The 20,151-nt window shown below is 32.6% G+C and overlaps 3 protein-coding genes across 3 annotated transcripts; all 3 read left to right on the plus strand.

Moving 5' to 3' along the window:
* The first annotated feature begins 2,896 nt into the window (after window positions 1-2,896).
* Window positions 2,897-10,736, plus strand: LOC108320628 (homeobox-leucine zipper protein ATHB-15). Its single transcript, XM_017552105.2, is given in 19 exon segments — window positions 2,897-3,657; window positions 3,861-4,020; window positions 4,202-4,302; window positions 4,405-4,495; window positions 4,747-4,842; window positions 4,932-5,045; window positions 5,145-5,228; window positions 5,368-5,523; window positions 5,608-5,682; window positions 5,843-5,949; window positions 6,038-6,230; window positions 6,893-7,078; window positions 7,164-7,244; window positions 7,720-7,854; window positions 8,259-8,584; window positions 9,418-9,523; window positions 10,024-10,173; window positions 10,435-10,543; window positions 10,546-10,736. Coding segments are annotated over 19 exon segments (2,553 nt in total). The 5' UTR covers window positions 2,897-3,454; the 3' UTR covers window positions 10,626-10,736.
* A 3,558-nt stretch (window positions 10,737-14,294) lies between these two features.
* On the plus strand, window positions 14,295-15,595 carry LOC108320536 (uncharacterized). Its single transcript, XM_017551982.2, has one exon. It carries the CDS (start codon window positions 14,410-14,412, stop codon window positions 14,971-14,973), a length of 564 nt encoding a protein of 187 aa, XP_017407471.1. The 5' UTR covers window positions 14,295-14,409; the 3' UTR covers window positions 14,974-15,595.
* Window positions 15,596-17,466: 1,871 nt separating this feature from the next.
* LOC108320567 (uncharacterized) lies at window positions 17,467-18,361 on the plus strand. Its single transcript, XM_017552016.2, has one exon. The coding sequence runs from the start codon at window positions 17,582-17,584 to the stop codon at window positions 18,146-18,148; it is 567 nt and encodes a 188-aa protein (XP_017407505.1). The 5' UTR covers window positions 17,467-17,581; the 3' UTR covers window positions 18,149-18,361.
* The last annotated feature ends 1,790 nt before the right edge of the window (window positions 18,362-20,151 follow it).

Consider the following 20,151-nt stretch of genomic DNA (forward strand, 5'->3'; position numbering starts at 1 on the left):
TTGTAGTGTATATCGTCCAATTATTAGACAATAGAGTTTTATTAATCCTTGCAACGAATGACAGTTGCAATGGAATGTTGATGGTCCTTGCTCACGGTGAAACTACTAGCTAGGACCATTCGATCTAGCTCTTCTTGAGATTTCTTAGTTGGCCCTGAGAGAGTCAGGGTGGATGGTACGGGACCATTACCACATTTCTCTTATCAAATGATCTCATTATCGACTCTCAAAGCTCTTATTTCCTCTTCATACTTCATTTACATCTTATCCACCTATCTTTGCATCCTCCTCATCGTCTCCATTTGGTTGTTAACAGTTTCCTCCTACACTTGGTTGCTTACCATATTCCTTGTGGTTACCATGTAGACTTAAAAAGTTTCAGCTTGGTCCTACAGTAGACACTAAAATGTTTCAGTATATGAAGTATAGTGTATACTTAAAGCAATCTTTCTCACTCCTTGGTTTCCTTCCATCTTGTTCAGATACTCTAACCGATCGGGTGAACCTACTAAAGATATTCTGATTCTCAAGTTAGTTCAGATTCAATCAATCAAATGTTGTAATAAATGTGTCGTAAAAAGTTTTAACAACCATACTTTTAATCTATTTCTATATGTTTTTTTTATGATTTTTTATTTAGAATCGATATAATGAGAACCTAATTTTATTAAATCTAATTATTGACTTTTTTAACTTAATTAAATAATTAATTTATTTTAATCGATCGATTGATTTTATCTGAGTTTATACTATTGATTCAGGATAGTTTGGTCAATATTTATTTACCAATACATATACATATACAATATACCATCTATGACCGATACAGTACACAATGTATTACTGATACATATACAATAGACCATGTATACATATACAATACACCATGCATAGGATAGAAGTTGAGATAGGAAAAAACTTTATTTTAGTTCAATATACAACCAACTCTGATACATGTAAATATAATCCATATTAAAATAGGTTGCTGCTTTTTGTTTTAACTCATCTTATCCAGAAGTTGGTGGAATCAGACTTATATCAACTTACTTTAAATTAAAAAAAGAGAGTATATATTCTAAAATAAATTTCTAAAAAAGACATGATTACTATACTTAAATTAATGAAGCTGAAAATTAAAAAAGAAAAACCTACATTGAATTTATTCTCCTTTGCATGTATTTTTTTTTCAGTTCCCGGCAACATATTTTTGGTATTAGTGAAGGATTAAAACCTGGGCAACCTTGAAAAAAAAGGCAAGCCCATGGTTTTGTTTAGTGGCCCAAAAACACAAGTTACTTTGATTTATCTAAGTTGCACAACATGGGACAGTTTCCTCTTTCCTGTTTTGTTTGGAGGAAATAATGAAAAATGAAAGAGTACACAAAAGAAAATACAGTGAAAAAGGTGTAAATTAATTGAAAGTAAAGAATATTTATTTAAAATAAATAATAATTTTTTATTTTTTATTTCTAATTAATTATTTTATTATTATTGTAATAAAATTTATAAATAATAATTTATTTAATAACAGTTTAATAAAAGAAATAACTAGATTAATTTATTTAATTGAAAAGGTCACAAAAATATATTAGGATTATATATATATATATATATATATATATATATATATATATATATATATATATATATATATTTTAAAAGACACAACTGATACATATGACAAACTACCATAATATTAACTCGTAATTATATAAAGGAAAAAAATGGTTTTTAAATGTAATAAATTCTATATCAGTGTTATTTAATATTCATTCTTAAACGTTTGTTGAAATGACAAGGAGTTAACATTACTGTTAAATTTAAAAAAAAAATATTACTGTACAATTACTTAATTAACTTTTCAAAGATTTTTTTTAATCGATCTATTAAATTATATTAATAAACATTACAATACACGTTAACCAAATTTAAATAGAGAAAATAGTGAATTATATAAAAGAATTTAAACTTTTATATCAAAATAAAATTAAGTGTAAATTTTGTAATTATGCATCCAATAAGAAATAACTCATCCTTTTTGTTTACTCTGCAAGTAATACGGGTCGGGTCACGGAATCAATATGACAGAGGGGGTTGTTGTAGTGGAAGAGTGAGTTTTCGGACATCATCAAAATAATTTCTTTTTTGTTTTTTCTAAATAGACTTAGGTTGACATGCCACGTCATTCTGAAACCCTTAAGTCGTCTTTTGTGTTTCACTGTACATACCTACCATTCCATCCCATCATGTCACATCCCATTTCCTCCTCAAAATTTCCCATGTCACATGTCCCATCACCTTCCATTCAGGGTCATATCCTGCAGGGAATGCAATGTACGTATGTATGCCACATCACACCATATGATATGCCATTCCCATCCATATCTTCATTTTTTTTTTTACTTTTATTTTTCTTCTTCCGTTAAATTAAATCCAAGAAAAGGTTAATACTTTATTTAATTGCGAGACGCATGCGATATGGTCATGATTGTGTCCTAGTCCTAATGAGCCTTTTTGTGTATTTTAAGACTCTGATCCGCGCATTATCTTTCCCTAGTTTTCTATTCTTTTTCAATAATGACGCTTTTGCCATTTCACGCTTTCTTTTACTGTCCCATTTTTAGTATCTACACTTTCTACGATCAATCATGCCATTTTGACTTCACACACTCTGTATATATACCTCTTTCAAAACCTTCCTTCACTCCTTCTTCCATTTTTAGCTTAACTTAATTCTATAAAATCACTTTATAAAATAAAATTTATATATTTTAAATTAATTTTATATTTAGTAGATATGATTAAAAAAATACAACAAAATTAGATGAAAGTAAATGCATTATTCTGTGTACAAAATAAATATGAAAGTGTAAAGTGGCGCTGTTGGGGGTAGTTCGGCCCATTCCTCTAAACACTCTCTTCATTGTGCACTTCATTCTCCAAAAATTCTTATTCTTGTTTAATTTAGTAATATTTTTTAAAAATAACAGTGCCGGTTTTTCTACAGAGTGGGGAAGCAATGAAAGCTGTGAGCAAAGCAAAGGATGAATCTGAACTTGTAGAGAGAACGAGCTAGGGTTTGGTTTCACGTTTCTTCTTCCTCTTTTTGTAGGAGCACTCACTCGCGCACGATAACAGAGACGATTCACACTTTCACAGTACCAAAGATTCTCTGCGAAATTCACATATACTTTCGTCTCCTCATGTCTTATCGATTGTGAAACCATGAAAATGATGCTTAGCAGATTTGATTCCAATTCGTGCCAGCTGATGGACGGAAATCGGTGAAGCAGCTTTGAACGAAACAGGTTGTGAGATCGGTGAGATCGGTTGTGCCAGATTCAGCACGAGAGGTGATAAAACTGTGTGCGTTGGATCTTGGTTACGAGTTGTGGTAGGAAGGTAAAGAAGGAGAAGGTCTTAGTGAGAATTTGAATTGGCTGCTGTGGAAATAATGTCCTGCAAGGATGGTAGCAAAAACGGAATTGATAACGGGAAGTATGTCCGTTACACACCTGAGCAGGTTGAAGCCTTGGAGAGGCTCTACCATGATTGTCCCAAACCAAGTTCCATTCGCCGCCAGCAACTCATACGCGAGTGCCCCATTCTCTCTAACATTGAGCCCAAACAAATCAAGGTTTGGTTCCAGAATAGAAGGTTGTTACTGTTACCCTAACTAACGTCACTGTTCTTCTATTATTTTAAACCTTTTTTTTCCTTTTTGTGCAGTTTTTCTTTAATTTATGCAACCGATTGTAATTGTGCATTTTCACGGCTTTAATGTGAAATGAAGGGTTTGTGAAGTTATGGTGGTGGTTTGTTCCGGTAACTGATTTTTTTTGTTTTTGTGAGTTGTTCAGATGTAGAGAGAAGCAGAGAAAGGAGTCGTCGCGGTTGCAAGCTGTAAATAGGAAGTTGACTGCGATGAATAAGCTGCTGATGGAGGAGAACGATAGGTTGCAGAAACAGGTGTCTCAACTGGTGTATGAAAATGGTTATTTTCGTCAACACACTCAAAATGTAAGAATTTGTTTTTGGTTGGGGGCTTTGTAAGTAATGATGCCCAATGTAAAAGACTCCGGAGCTTGATTTTTTCTTTTAATTTGTGTAGTTTTAGCAATTGCGCGCTCAATTTGCAATGTTCATCTACTCTTTCATAGTTTTTGTATGTAAATGTTTTAGCACGGTGCTTTCGATGCAGACTACACAGGCAACCAAAGACACAAGTTGTGAATCAGCGGTGACGAGTGGTCAGCATAGTTTGACAACTCAACATCCCCCACGAGATGCGAGTCCTGCAGGGTTAGTGGGAGTATGATTATTGGGTCCCTTTCTGTTACTGTGGTCTGTGACAACTTCACTGTGTATTTATGACTAACGGAATCGTGTCTTATTTTTCACCAGGCTTTTGTCCATTGCAGAAGAGACTTTAGCAGAATTTCTTTCTAAGGCTACTGGGACTGCTGTAGAGTGGGTCCAAATGCCTGGAATGAAGGTATCCGAAATTTTTTTCATTGGTTGATCAGTTAGTTATTTTATTCTCTACTTATTACATAGGAATACACCATAACGGAGCTGTAAAAAAATTATAAATATGTCATGGAATATCTTATTACTCCACCACGTTCAGATAATCTTGGCATTCCAATTATCTTCATTCTTTTGAACAAATTTGTGACATTAGCGTGTTTCTATAAAAATTTATATAATCATATTTATTTGTTAATTCTTTTTGAATGTGCACAGCCTGGTCCGGATTCCATTGGAATCGTTGCTATTTCTCATGGTTGCTCAGGTGTGGCAGCACGAGCCTGTGGTCTAGTGGGACTAGAGCCCACTAGGGTAAGTAGTCGAGATTTACTATTATTCAGATTACTCATTGATGTCTGGCTTGAGTTTATCGGTCACATGGTCAAACATACTTTTTCCAGGTTGCTGAAATCCTCAAAGATCGGCCTTTGTGGTTTCGCGATTGCCGAGCTGTTGACGTTCTCAATGTGCTACCCACAGCAAATGGTGGAACCATTGAGCTGCTTTATATGCAGGTAAACTAAAATATCGTTGTGCATGAATGAAGGCTTTTTATCCCAATGGATTGGAACCAAATATCATATGTATGCTCATTTGTTGCTTTTGATGATCAGCTATATGCACCAACCACATTGGCACCTGCCCGAGATTTCTGGTTGTTGCGTTATACTTCTGTTTTAGAGGATGGAAGTCTAGTGGTAAATAATTCTAAAAGTTTCTGTCCAAAAAATTGTATTTGATTTGACATTATGGTTAATAACAAACCTCACCCATGTAATGATCTAACCTACTCTGCTTCAAGATATGTGTCTAAATCATTCTCAATTTGTGCCTTAGATCTGTGAGAGGTCTCTTAAAAATACTCAAAATGGTCCAAGCATGCCTCCTGTGCAACATTTTGTTAGGGCAGAGATGCTGCCTAGTGGGTACCTAATCAGACCTTGTGAAGGAGGTGGTTCCATCATCCATATTGTTGATCATATGGATTTAGAGGTACATTAATTTGAGTTTTGAGTTGTTGCTTTAATAATTATATTCTGCCTTAAACTGACGAAAGCATGTATATACTATTATTAGCCATGGAGTGTACCCGAAGTGCTACGGCCACTGTATGAATCATCAACAGTGCTGGCTCAGAAGACAACTATGGCGGTATGGTTGTTCTGTCTCATTTTCTGATGATAAAGAAGCAAGTATAATTTGTTTCTGTGTTCCTATATATATCCATATGATTATAATATTTAATTTTTTGGTGACAACAGTATTGATTAATAGATTTTAAAGGGGAAATTGTTTTTAATTTTTCAAGTAGGCCCTACGTCATCTAAGGCAGATCTCACATGAAGTTTCTCAGTCCAACGTCACTGGGTGGGGTAGACGACCAGCAGCCCTACGAGCTCTTAGCCAAAGATTGAGCCGGTTAACATATTCTACTTAAGTGTTGTGGCTTTTGTTCAAAGTCTTTGGAAATAAATTTGAATCTCACATCTATTTTACGTTATGACAGGGGTTTCAATGAGGCACTCAATGGGTTTACTGATGAGGGGTGGACAACAATTGGCAATGACGGTGTAGATGACGTTACTATTCTAGTGAATTCATCCCCTGACAAATTAATGGGTCTGAATCTTCCCTTTGCCAACGGATTTCCGTCTGTCAGTAATGCAGTGCTATGTGCCAAAGCATCCATGCTATTACAGGTCAGAATGCTTTGATTGAACGAATTTCCTTTAAATTATGAAATAAAAATCTTGTCTGTCAAATATGTCTATTTAGTTGCTGTTCACAAGTTTTTGGATGTTTGTGGACACAGTTTAAGCTCATATTGTTATATTATTGTAGACATATAGTGCATACTGTTTAGTGCATGGTCCTTTCTTTGCATTGTTAGTTGAGTACGTGCTCTTTTCTAATTATCACTATTTGGGAGTGGTGAAACCAATTCTTTAGTTAATAAAAAATTGATCAGATGGAATAAGAACTTGTTTGATCAGTAATCAACCTTTCTAATGATTATTGGTGAACATGCTTTGATAAGAACCTTTAAGAACCACATCACAAAAGCTATCTGTTGTAATTGGAGAGTCCAAGACATTATAAACGCCATACTAGAATCCCATGTTTCCATTGTGGAACCCAAGTCCCATAACTTGGAATTTCAAGCCCTATTTGTTATATTATTATTATTATTATTAATGCCCTTTGTTTCTTTTGTTGTGCTCCTAAACAAAAGTATCTCCCAGAGAATTTGTCTACCTGAAAAATGGTTTTCAGTTGAAGACATCCGATTGTTTATATTGAAATTTTGATCTTATATTATTCTGATATTAGACTGTTGCCACGTGTAATTTCTCTTGCCTAGAATGTGCCCCCTGCCATTCTCCTAAGGTTCCTTCGGGAGCATAGATCCGAATGGGCAGACAACAATATGGATGCTTACACAGCTGCTGCTATTAAAGTTGGTCCATGCAGCGTATCAGGATCTCGTGTTGGAAATTATGGAGGTCAAGTTATACTCCCTCTAGCACACACAATTGAGCATGAAGAGGTGATAAATTCGTACTAATTATGCAATACAGCTTGTAATAGTTTTGCAATTCAACAGTTACTAACTTCTATCTTACTCATGCTAGTTTTTGGAAGTCATTAAATTGGAAGGAGTTGTTCATTCTCCCGAAGACACAATAATGCCCAGAGAAATGTTTCTCTTGCAAGTAAGTTTTATTTTCCTCACGTGGCTCGCTCCATGCTTTACTCTTTCACAATGACAGTTTCCCAGTTTCCTTGTTCTGATTTATGCATATAACACTAATAGGTTAGAAAGCATATTGTGAAACGGTAGTCGTAACATTTAGAATTTAGTACAAGTCTTAGCATTCTTATTTTCTGGTCCTGTAAGTTGTGCTTTGTATATGCTTTGATTTCATTACGGAGTTTATTCATCATGAAGTACACCTGACCAGAATAATGCTTGGAATTGGAAACTTGGTACACATAAAGAATTCATTGTGCTCACTTTCTTTCTTTGATTTATACGAGAAAAAAAAACTATGTCCTCAAGCATCTTCTTTAATGGGTAGCTTGCTAGAAATGAAGAATGATTGAGGGGAACTTTCTGTTCGTATCATCAAAATGTTTTCTAGATACGTGAGTTTCTTTCTTATAATTAATTTGTTGTTGGTTTGGCAGCTCTGCAGTGGAATGGATGAGAACGCTGTGGGCACCTGTGCTGAACTTATATCTGCTCCAATTGATGCTTCTTTTGCTGATGACGCCCCCCTTCTACCTTCTGGATTTCGCATCATTCCTCTTGAATCTGGAAAGGTTTTCCTCGTGCATTGTTGAAACAATTAATTTGTTTGTGTTTTCTCAACAAGAATATTTTAGTTATCGGAAGATAGGCTTGGTCGTTGAAAGAAAGCTACATCTGCTAAACTGGGGCTAGAGAAAAGGGGAAATAAAGTCTTAAATTAATACTGAGGATTTTTATAGCCCCAATTAGTGCTAATCAATGAATTATACATGCATATCACATTATTTTATAAAAACTTTAATTTATAATATAACTATCTGACTCTAGCTAATATAGTCTTTTAACCACTTTATTTTCGGTTATAATTTAGCCTCTCTGTGCCCCTCCTAACTTTTGCCTCATACGTTGTTGAAACAATTTTCTTTGTATTTTTTCAGACAGTAATCTTATAATTGTTGCAATGAAATTTTTGCAGGAAGCTTCCAGCCCAAATCGCACCCTTGACCTTGCATCTGCCCTTGACATTGGCCCCAGTGGAAACCGAGCCTCGAATGAATGTGCTGGAAATTCCGGCTGTATGAGATCTGTGATGACAATAGCATTTGAATTTGCATTTGAAAGCCATATGCAAGAGCATGTAGCATCTATGGCTCGCCAATATGTTAGGAGCATTATATCATCAGTCCAGAGGGTAGCATTAGCACTTTCTCCTTCTCATTTGAGTTCACATACTGGACTCCGGTCACCATTGGGCACTCCTGAAGCACAAACCCTTGCTCACTGGATTTGCAACAGTTACAGGTTTGTGAACTTTACTGCCTTCACACTACTGAGACTCAGGCTCATGCAATGTGTTTTAAGTTGTGTGTGACCATTGTGTTTCATTGATTTTTGCAAGGATGATCGCCATATTTAATATTCTACCTCATTCAATAAAGAAATTAAGTTGATAGATTTGATAAATTGCATATAGAGAGTGAAATTTCCTATTTCTTGATTGTGAATTCTTGTCTTCCAAACAAATCCCGCCGCGTTTAGGAGAATAATCCTACCATAATAGATGCTGAGTTCTGTAATAGACGATGCATTATCCAATGGGCAGCATGGCACTGAAAGTCATGCAAATACCCTGATCTTTCTTGCAAAATCTTCAATTTAAAATTCAAGATCTGTGTATGCATTCGATTGATGTTTTTTTACATCTTTCATAAAATGGTGTTAAAAAAATTACTGTTACTTTGATTCAACCAACGAAACATAGGGTTTAGTTTTTATGTAGAGCTTCAGCCTTTTTAGGCATCTCTTTTCTTTAAAGGAAAAATTAGCCGAAACACCATTTTTTTAAGCTCTTAAAAATGAAAGTATCCTGTCTTTTAATGAATGGGAAAGCAAAAGAAGGGACCTTCAATAGAAGCTTATTTGAAGTGGTGATTTGAAAGAGTTTTTAGCTTTAAAGACAAGAAAGGCTTTACAAAATGGGGCCTAAAGTTTCCCGAGTAGTTCCGTTTTGTTCTATTACTTGATACTTCTAACTTTCAGTCAGATCTAACAGAGAATTACTCTAAGAAGTTAATACTCTTTTTCAATTTAATGGATAGAAATAGCGCTTTGTCCTGACTATTTTAATTTTGTAGGTGCTACTTGGGTGTGGAGTTACTCAAGTCTAACAACGAGGGGAATGAATCTTTGCTGAAGTCCCTGTGGCATCACTCAGATGCAATATTGTGCTGCACTCTGAAGGTATGCTTGAAATTTATTTCAACTTAATAGCACATGTATCTGTTTCGCGAACCTTCTGTGTCCATAACTCAATTCAAGTTCCTAACCTAAAAAGGATAAAATAAATGCTTTACTCTGAAGTAGAGGGTATCACCATGGACCAAAGCCCGAGTGTCCTAATAAAATGTGCTGGATGTGGATTAGTATTCAGCTGGTTTAAATTTTCCTTGATCTTATCAAAGCAAAATCTGCTCTAAGCTCATCAACTTTAGACTCATTTTCTGCGCAGTAATTCGCAAGGAGCGCTTTACTTATCAGTGTTTCATATGTCTGTCATCCATTCTTTATCAAAATATAGTGCACATAAGTTGTAGAACAGAAATGGATGACATTATTTTATAGACTCATCTAACCTTGTGCTAACAGTGGCAATGAATTCGAAAGCAGTGTCAACTATATCTACAATCATGATACACGCTATCTTGTTGGAGAGCACGTTCATTTAATTTTCTTTTATGTAGGCATTGCCAGTGTTCACTTTCTCGAACCAAGCTGGGCTTGACATGCTGGAGACCACCCTAGTTGCATTACAAGACATATCTTTGGAGAAAATATTCGATGATCATGGACGAAAAATTCTCTTCTCAGAGTTTCCCCAGATTATTCAACAGGTCTAACATTTTTTTTGTTCTTGTGTTGTAGTAAAGCATTTTATTTCCACATCCATAAGACTTGCTGCTGAAAGTTGTTTTTTCACTATATGTAAGACACATTTTGTGTTGTTTTGCATCTGAGATTATATGTTTGGGTGATACATTATTTTTGCAGTGGGAACCTGTTCTCTTTTTTCATAATTTCTTTTTATCCTCTTCTGATTTGGATGTTTGCTGTGAACATAACTGATGCTTCAATTAATTTTCCTTTTTTGGTAGGGTTTTGCATGCCTCCAAGGTGGTATTTGTCTTTCAAGCATGGGGCGACCCGTCTCATACGAGAGAGTTGTTGCTTGGAAGGTACTGAATGAAGAAGAAAATGCTCACTGTATTTGCTTTATGTTTATGAACTGGTCTTTTGTTTGACCTTGTGTTCCGATGACAACTGTGCTTATGTAAGTGTTAGATGAAGATTTACTCTTAAGACAAGTGATCTGATAGTTGGTCATTTACTGTATCTGCTCTAAATACTTGGCTTGCATATTATATGACTATTTATCTTAACTTGTTTGCTTATTCAACCTCCAGCTAATATTGAATGCATAATGCTTCACCTTCCGATATGCCAAAAATTTATAATGATGCCCTCAATGTTTGATCCACCTTAATTCACATGCCGTGTGGTAATAAGAGAAATTATTTCCTTCTCTATGGTAGTGCTATGCACAATTTACAATTATCAAACTCTTTCTATATTGTATACCATTCTGTTAAAATAGAATACGATTGGATGTGAGCAGTTTCTGCCAGGTTCTTTTCTTCTCAGGAAAGTGTAGCTTATGACAGATGAATAAACACAAGAAAAATGTTAATAAATCTCCTAAAGGTTTTGATTAACATTTTGAAAGCCTTTTTAGAAAGTGTAATGAAATATTTGCCTGTGACTCTCAATACAAATTTTATAATAAAATTAATTACTTATTGATTTTCTAATCAGTATTATTAGGCAGTTATTATCTTAAGTCAAGAACGATGCATCTTGTTGGGTATGGTTGGGCATTAATCTGTGCATTATGCTCCTTTCGTGTCAATACTTGTGGATTTTTCTGCTCAAAGTGGTCCAGGAGGATATATCAACTGGCAACTGCGTCACTGACAACGGAAATTAATAGTTTGAGGGTGGTGTAACATCAAAGATTTGAAATAATTGTATATCACATCTACATACAAAGTCAGTTACATGTCGGGGGTATCAGCATCAAAATTATGATGTCCTTCGGTCAACATCTAATATTTATACATTGTTACGTAAAATTGAAATTCGTTTTTATTTCATACTTTATTTTAAATATTGATATAATTTGATTTTAAATATTTAAAAATAATAAATATAATTCTTTTAATCTAATTATATTAAATTTTTTTAATGTATCAAATAAAGTTTCATCCTGACATTTGAATATTATTTGATATGTTTAAACTCAAATATTGATCTAAACACTATTTAAAGGGTAAAAAAGAATTAATATTATTAAATTATGATGATTATATACATTTATTTTTAAAATATTTTTTTAAAAGTTTAAGAATAAAAAATATATTAAAGCTAAAAAGTTATATTAAAAACATATTTAACTTTGTTTTTTTAATTTATTGACTCTAAAAACTTATAATATTTTAATTTTTAAGTTAAACAATTTTTTTGTTGTCATTCCTTCGCTCATACTTGAATATCTATGTTCTTTTGTTTTCATTTATTATTGATTATTGCTAGTTTTTTTAATAACTTAAACAATAATTTATATCTCTAAATGTTTAACTTTAACACATTTATTTAATCTAAATCTTAATATTATATTTACTTAATTTATTTTAATTTTATTCTAAATAGTAAACTTATAGAATATAATAAAGACGTAAAATACTAAAACAATAACATTATTATTACATCATTTGTATAATTTCCTTCTCTCCATAGTGTGCGTGTCGAAGGACCTTCGTGAACTTAGATATGTTAATTTGTTATCTAAACACAAATAGAAACTAATATTTTATTATTGTAATATAAAATGAGAGGCCATAAAAGGACAGCCGTTCCTCTTGGCCAAAACTCCTGGAAGTTAAACTTAGCAGAAAAAGGAATAGTTTTTTCATCTCAATAGGAAATAATAATGTGTGGATGGATGATTCTCTTGGTCACGTGTATGAATTAATTAAACTTAGGCTTCATGTCATTCACATATTCATTGATTTAGATGTGTACTGTTACATATCTATATCATCTTTATTCGTAGTAATTACCAGAATTCAGCATCCGTATCAAAGAGGCTTCTACTTTATTTAATTCCTATCTTTCACGCAACTAACTTCAAATGCTTTTTGGAGTTCACTCTCGTGAAATGGAAGTTCATCGATGTGGAGGAAATTAACTTCTCTTACATCTCTTCCTTCTTCTTCTTCCTTTTTCGTCTAAATAACTTTACCCCAAAAGAAGAAAGCCGAAGCAGGTATATACGTATGGTTTCACTATGCTACCATGTGAATACTCTACAACTTGTTGCTGCTAGCTTTGTATTGGACCACATCTCATCGATTTATTGCTAAAAGGAACAGCTTTTCAGAAATGGAAACAACCTTATTCACTGCACTACTTACCCTCACAAACATTTCCCTATGCACCTTCTCACATTCATGTATAAGCTCAACACAACATTGCGGTTTTGCTCCTCATTATGTCAAACTTTATTTTAAGATCCATTGTATCAAACCAGTTGCATGCATTCGATTTTTCTTTACGTTCTATTTATGTTACGCTCAAGAGTTGCATCACACCTTCATTTTCTTTTCATTTTTTTTTAAATTAAAAAATTAACTTTTTTTAATGTATAATATGACCGTCTTGCCTGAGGAAGACCTGATGGTATTATCAGTCTAGAATTCAAGATGAACCGATCGGTTAATCAATCGGTCAGGTAAAAAAGAAGATTAATACTAAAGAATAATTACGTTAAAGTTAAGTAAGACTATTACTAGTTAGACTGTTATTAGGTCTATATTAATCTAAAGTTCATTTTAAAATCTATAAATATAGGTTTGAGATATTGTGGTAGATTGTTTATATTTATTATGCATTTATTGCTAATACTATCGGATTTCTACTGACTTTGACATGAGAGTATCTTTTAGAAGTAATTTCCCAATTTGATCTAACAGTGACAAACAAACGTGAAGCAAAGAAAAAATCTTAACATGTTCTTGGAGTCGAAAAAGTAACAAAAAAAAGAGTTGAGTTTGATTCTATAAACCAAAATAGTTAAATATCATTTCATTTTATTAATTAATAGTGAAAGTTAAAGATCATTTCATCTTATTTTATTAATTAATAAATAGTGAGAAACAAAGTGAAAACCTGAAGCAAGTATGTATATATTGTGAGTAACTACTTATTAAAAGATAAAATTGAAAAAAAAAATATATAAAAAAAGTGTGAATTCCTCGTATAATAATATCCATAGTGATTGAATTTGTTAAATTTACCCTAAGAGTAAATGTCAAGATTTATTCTTAGTTGGCTTGATATATAGCATGACTCTCCTTTAATAACTTTTAACAAAAACAAAATCTATTTAACCATTAGATTAAATTAAACTCATTATAAAGATTTATATAATTTTAAAAAATCATTTCACGGCATTAGATTAAAATGTGAAATTAAAAACCATGTAAAAGAAACTCAAAAATATTAATGCAAAATATTAATGAACATGAAATCCTCTTCCACTCAAAATGGGATGGAGATTGACTAATTTGCAGTCCTTTTCTCTCCAAAGAAAGCATGCATGCATGCAGCACGTGTCACGGAACCTCTTTTTTTAAGACACAACAACCAAGCACGGAAGCACAGTATACTAAGTAGCGAAACATACATAGATAACAACAAAAGAAGGACACGAATCTTTGAGATTAGATATACATTTATTTCAATTTTCCAAAAGCTACACAACCCATTGCCTTTGTCATTAAATTTTTCCAGAAAAATGTAGCAGGTTCACGATCATGGAAAACTGACACTTCAGTTTCTCAGATCCACCCATCTTCAAGTAGAACTATTATAAATAGGGTTGCTCCTTCCTTCTTCAAGCTTTTCCATATACTGCATTGTTGTTTCGAATACAACACTCTTAAACACAGACCCCATTTTGCAAGATTAAACTTTTCTGATATATATATATTCTTTTTCGTTCTCCATCCACCATGGCACCCCATGGAGAGTCTCTGGCTAGCTCTTTCTCTAGGAAAAGCAACATGTCAAAGCCACCAAAGCTTGCATCAGAGAACCTTCAACGAACGGTCTCAGACATCTCTTTTGAGCTGAGCAAAGAAGAGATCGATGAGTTGAAGCTGCCGGCAATATCCGAGGTTGAGAATGCCAAGTGTGAGTGCTGTGGGATGTGTGAGGAGTGCACACCGGAGTACATCGACCGTGTGCGTGAGAAGTTCAACGGGAAGTGGGTGTGCGGGTTGTGTGCAGAGGCAGTGAAAGAAGAGTTGGAGAAAAATGGCGGAGAAAAGGAAGAAGCTTTGAGTGCACACATGAGTGCTTGTGTTAGGTTCAACAAATATGGTAGGGCTTTCCCTGTTCTGTTCCAAGCTCAGGCCATGAAAGAGATGCTCAAAAAGAACACCATAGATGGTAGAAGGGCTAAGTCCATTAGCCCTAGGGACAAAGGAGGCCCTAAGAAAGGAGGAATTGCACGTAGTTCTAGTTGCATTCCGGCACTTACAAGAGAGATCAATGATATCAAAATAGCCAATTAATATTAGTAAACTTATCATTCCCACCACATCACACAACACCCAAGTTAATCATTTCAGACATAAAGTATGTCTGCTGACAAAATATGTCTGATATATCTTATGTCTGAAATCATGATTCGATCCAAAACTAGTGAGTGTTACATATAGAAAAGTTTACCTACTATTACCCTTTGAGTTCTCTCTTGGTATGATTAATCTCTTTGTTAGTAGTAGAAGCCTTTTTTTTCGTGTGTTAGTGTATAATTTTACTGGTGCAAAGGACATGGTTTTTATCTTTGGCTGACAACAAATGCTAGGGCTTCCATTGAATCTACTGTAAGTATTAAGAACTCCATACACATCTCTCGTTCATCTGGTTTGCGAATGCTTCCATTGCTATCTTTCAGGACAAAGAATGACCTTGTTATGTCGAAGAACACCGAAGTTGACTTCTGAGGTTTTTTTTGGTTTGTTTGTAACCTTTCACTCCTTCTTCAAGGGTCGTTTCTTCTGAGATTTGTTTGCATTTCCTTAACTAGATAGGGTTCTTCATTCTGTTTTTGTTCAGTGGTTTTGTGTGACCTTGTCAGATGTACTCTCTACTTGTTATTAATCATAATAAAGTGCAATAAATTTTACCTCATGCTCTGAGTTTTATGAATAGAATCATCATCTTCATCACTGAAAAACTGATGAACTACATATTTTTAATTTTTCAATATTAAAATACTATTTAATTTCATATCATGTACTAATATTAAGATTTATTTGGTCGAATAGCACCTAAAAATATACATAGATATAGTACCAGAAGATTCTCAATTCCACTACATAGTTCAAACTGAAGTTATAGTCAGTAGTTCCAAAAATAATTCAAAGAGGTGCATAGCTTGAAAAACTAACAAACTTATACCTAATAATAATTATAGTAGTGTTTAAAATAACATTAATTAAAATAATTATAATTTTGTGGAAAGTTTATCTTTCAATTTTGTTAAAGAAGCAAATATATCTCTTTAAATAGTTATAATCCAATTTCTTTAAAAAAATCAATTAATATATTAAAGTCAATGCGTTGAATTAAATTTAATTTTTTTACATATAAATAGATTATGATTTTTTTTATAATCATAATATTTATATGAGTTATATATGGCTGAAATAAAAAACTGCCATCCTCTTATAAAGTGTTTTAAAAGCAAAGCAAAAATACGAAAAGCAAAAGCAAAATCAAAAGAAAAATAATGTAAACTTGTACACTAGCTTGTTGCCTTCTGCATAAAACTGATAAATTGAGAGCGTTTTTTTAGCTTGTGACATGACAGCACATACCTAAAAGTGGTTTAAAAAATAGCAGAAAAATAGACATAAATATTATTTTTAAATAAATTAAAATTAAGGTTTTATTCTCGTTTTTTACACGGATTAAATTGTTTTATGCATGGGCAGTTGAATTGTATTTTTCTTCTAATTCTTACAAAGGAAAATGCATGAAGAATTAATACGTGTATATTAGATATAATAACAATAATCTATTAAATTATTAATTAGTTGCAGTTAATAAACATTACATTATGAAAACCATTAAATGCATTTACGACATTAATTATTTGTATGTTTGTAAAGAAAGTATTCTAATTAATTATAAAATTAAAATAACTTTTTATAACAAAAGTTTCATGTCAATCACTTTATCACTTTCTACTAGAGCCAAAAACCACACGTTTTCAAACGCACGTGAGAAATCTGCACAATCTCATTGGACGTTCAACTCACTTACCTTAAGGCAACCCTCCTCCACCAATCATGGTGGGTCAAAAGGAAAACACCATAAAAACTAAAATTAAATAATACTCCTTCCATACCTAAAATATGAAATTTGAATTTTCTGCGCAATTTTGTTTTACTATTTTTTCATTATATCTTTAAAATACACTCATTTACATTAATTTTGATACTTTAAAATACATTAAAAGTCTTTTTAATATAACAAAAAATAGTATATTTTGAAGATAGAGGACAAAAAAAATTAAACAAAGAAATTAAATACCCTCTTTCATATATAATATCTCTTTGCAAATAAATAATGTATTCATTATTTTTTTCTAAGATTTCTTTAATTAAATATTTGAAACAAATCATAACTTTTTTAAATTTAATTTAAGAATATAAGTATTAATTAACATATGTATATATATATATATATATATATATATATATATATATATATATATATATATATATATATATATATATATCAAAACATCTATAATTTTGAAACATTACTACAAACTATAAATGCATTGCTTAAGTTAGGTGAATTAGTTTGAAAGGTTTTTTTTTTTTTTAAATATGAGAGTTGTATTTGAAAATATCTTTGCATGCAACCATGGGGTTTATTCTAGGGTAGGTTGATTCAAGTGCAAAACCAAAATATTTTTCTTCCTCCTTTTCCCACCACCATATATATATGCCTCCTTCTCCATCTTTCTCTTCACCCCATTCCTTCTTCTTTCTAGAGATTCTCATTCAGAAATCTCTCTCTCTCTCTCTCTCTCTCTCTCTCTCTCTCTCTCTCTCTCTCTCTCTCTCCCTCGAAAATTCATAATATCTTAAAACAAAAATAGAAATGGAAAACAATTCAGCAGTGATTGCAAAGAGAGTGTGGAACATAATACGTGTTGCATTCTTCATGTTGAGAAAAAGCATATCAAAGGGCAAGCTAATGATGCACCTTAACGTCATGCTCAAACGCCGCAGCAAACTCGCCGGCAAAGCCATCACCAACCTCATGTTCCACCACCACAACCACAATGTCGGAGTCCCCGGCAACGACCTCCAGTTCTCAGCCGCCAGGGAGTACGAGTTCAGCTGCAGCAACACTCCCAACAACTTCTTTGCCACCAAGCGCCACCGCCACAACCCTTTCTTCACGTGCGCTCACGCGCCGCCCACCTTCGAGGACGACACCGTGACCGTTAGTGTCGTTAAGGGCGTGTTGGAGATGCTGAACAATGAGGCGGTGGTGGAGGCGCCCCCGGCCGCCGCTTTTCATAGCCCTGTGGTGAGGCAGCTTAGGGTTACAGACTCTCCGTTCCCACTTCGTGAGTACGAGGACGACAAGGATGACCACGTTGACAAGGCGGCGGAAGAGTTCATAAAGAGGTTTTACAAGGAATTGAAGAAGCAAACTTGAGTTTCTTTCTGCACAAACAACGTTACGAACGTAATTAATTAAGCTAATGAGCAGTTTTGGAAGTATTTCTTTGATGATAATGAGTGTGGATTAGGAGAAGGATGCATTTTAGTTATTTGCATTCAAGAATTTTGTATGTCTACTACTAGTTTTTTTTTTTATATATATGAACAATAAAAACTTAATGATTAGTGAGTCTAATTAACTCGATTACGTCTCTTGAATTTTATATTTTTTGTTTAATTATGCCTCCAAGTTTTTGAAGATTGAAAATACAAATTTTGAACGTGTCTAATTAATGGAATGGGTTTATATATATATTAAACAGGAGCATGTGTTTGATATAAGTAATTGAAATAATATATATCCATATAACAATCTGGGGAATGATTAAGGGAATCTTCCCTATAGAAGTGTACAAGTGTTGTACTGAAAAATGTTGAATCTTGCCATTTAGAAAACGATAATGTTTCATTTGTTTGGATCTTGTTCTGTATCTGCTTTTGGAGCTTTCATTAATGGAAGATCTTTCAGAGTTAAAATAGTTTATAAGTTATAATAGATTGAATAAACATTTGATTTGTGTGTGATTTGGTTTAAAGTTAAATTGGGTTTGACAGCAAGAACAGCACTACATTGTCTTCATGCAATGTCAAAGTGAAACCATAGCTGTCTCCCTCTCCAAAATAGTGCTAGCTTTCACAACTTTTTTCCTTCTTTTGCTCCCTCTTTTGCTTTTGCTTTTGTCATTTAACCACTTTTTTAAGTTTTATACATATATATAACATATACCATACCACTTTTCTACTTCTTTATTCAGTTGGTTTATTGTGAAAAGAAGATTTCAAAGCCTCCACACAACTTTTATTTTTGCTGTTACCAAATCATTAGTAACAATATTTCCACATATACCCATATTAGTACAATTAAAAGGGACTAAAATTAGTATTTGATTTAGTTAATTTGTAACCTTTGTTAATTTCTTTTATATTCTTCTAATGTGTTTTTGAAATACAGACTCATTTTGATAGTTTAAAACATATTAAAAATTATGAATATAAAAGTGAGTTAATCCATGTGAACCGACTTGATTAACCCTAAATTCAGTTAAATATGAATCAATTCAACTTAACTTATTTTTATGAATAATAAATTTTGTAATTCAGTTCGATATATTATAAGTTGATAGATTAATGGATTCACTTACTTTAAGATGTTTTATTCTTTTTAATTATTTTATATATTTAATGATACAAGATGAATTTTTAATTATTTCACTAAATATTATTATAAATATAGTAATTGAAAATTAAATATTATCAACCTAGGTTGACAAACAAACAAATTAAGCATTCAAATTATTGAAATTGAACAACATGTTACCTAGAAAGACAAAATTGTCAATCTACATAATTAAAAATGATAAATAATTTTAATAAAAAAATTACTAATATAGAATTTTTGTTAGTAATTGCTATTAATATATTTTAATCCAGCTTAAATTCGTTTAACCTCAAAATTAAGTAGATTTTGTTTGGTTTAACTCACATTTAAAAAAATTAAACCTTTTTTAATCTAATCTCGTTTGATCCCATAACAAGTTGGATTAACACACGACTCTCTGAACGTATTTTTATATATTTATTAAAACATTTATAATATATCAAAATTCAATATATTTTAAAAGCATGATATAGAAGGTAGGAAAAAAAAAATCTAAACTCGATTTAGTACTACAACTTTAAGTAAATAGATCCTTTTAAATAGCTTGTGTAATGGAATCAAGGGAAAATTATATATTTGCCAAGTAGATGTGAAATGGTTGGGTTGTGCTCGTGTATAATATATGTATATGGTTAATTTATCAAAATTCAATTTTTAATTTTAGTTCATAAATAAATTTGTTTTTAATTTTACTTCTTTTAAATAGTTGTGGAGAAATTTTTTGAGATAAAAGTTGGCATAAAACAATGTATGGGAGAAACTTTGGTAGAATTGTCAAA

This window comes from Vigna angularis, chromosome 9, assembly GCF_016808095.1.
Source record: "Vigna angularis cultivar LongXiaoDou No.4 chromosome 9, ASM1680809v1, whole genome shotgun sequence".
Classification (NCBI taxonomy): domain Eukaryota; kingdom Viridiplantae; phylum Streptophyta; class Magnoliopsida; order Fabales; family Fabaceae; genus Vigna; species Vigna angularis.

Excerpts from the sequence above, each read along its gene's own strand:
- LOC108320536 (XM_017551982.2), top strand. The coding sequence starts at position 14,410 with ATGGCACCCCATGGAGAGTCTCTGGCTAGCTCTTTCTCTAGGAAAAGC.
- LOC108320567 (XM_017552016.2), top strand. The coding sequence starts at position 17,582 with ATGGAAAACAATTCAGCAGTGATTGCAAAGAGAGTGTGGAACATAATA.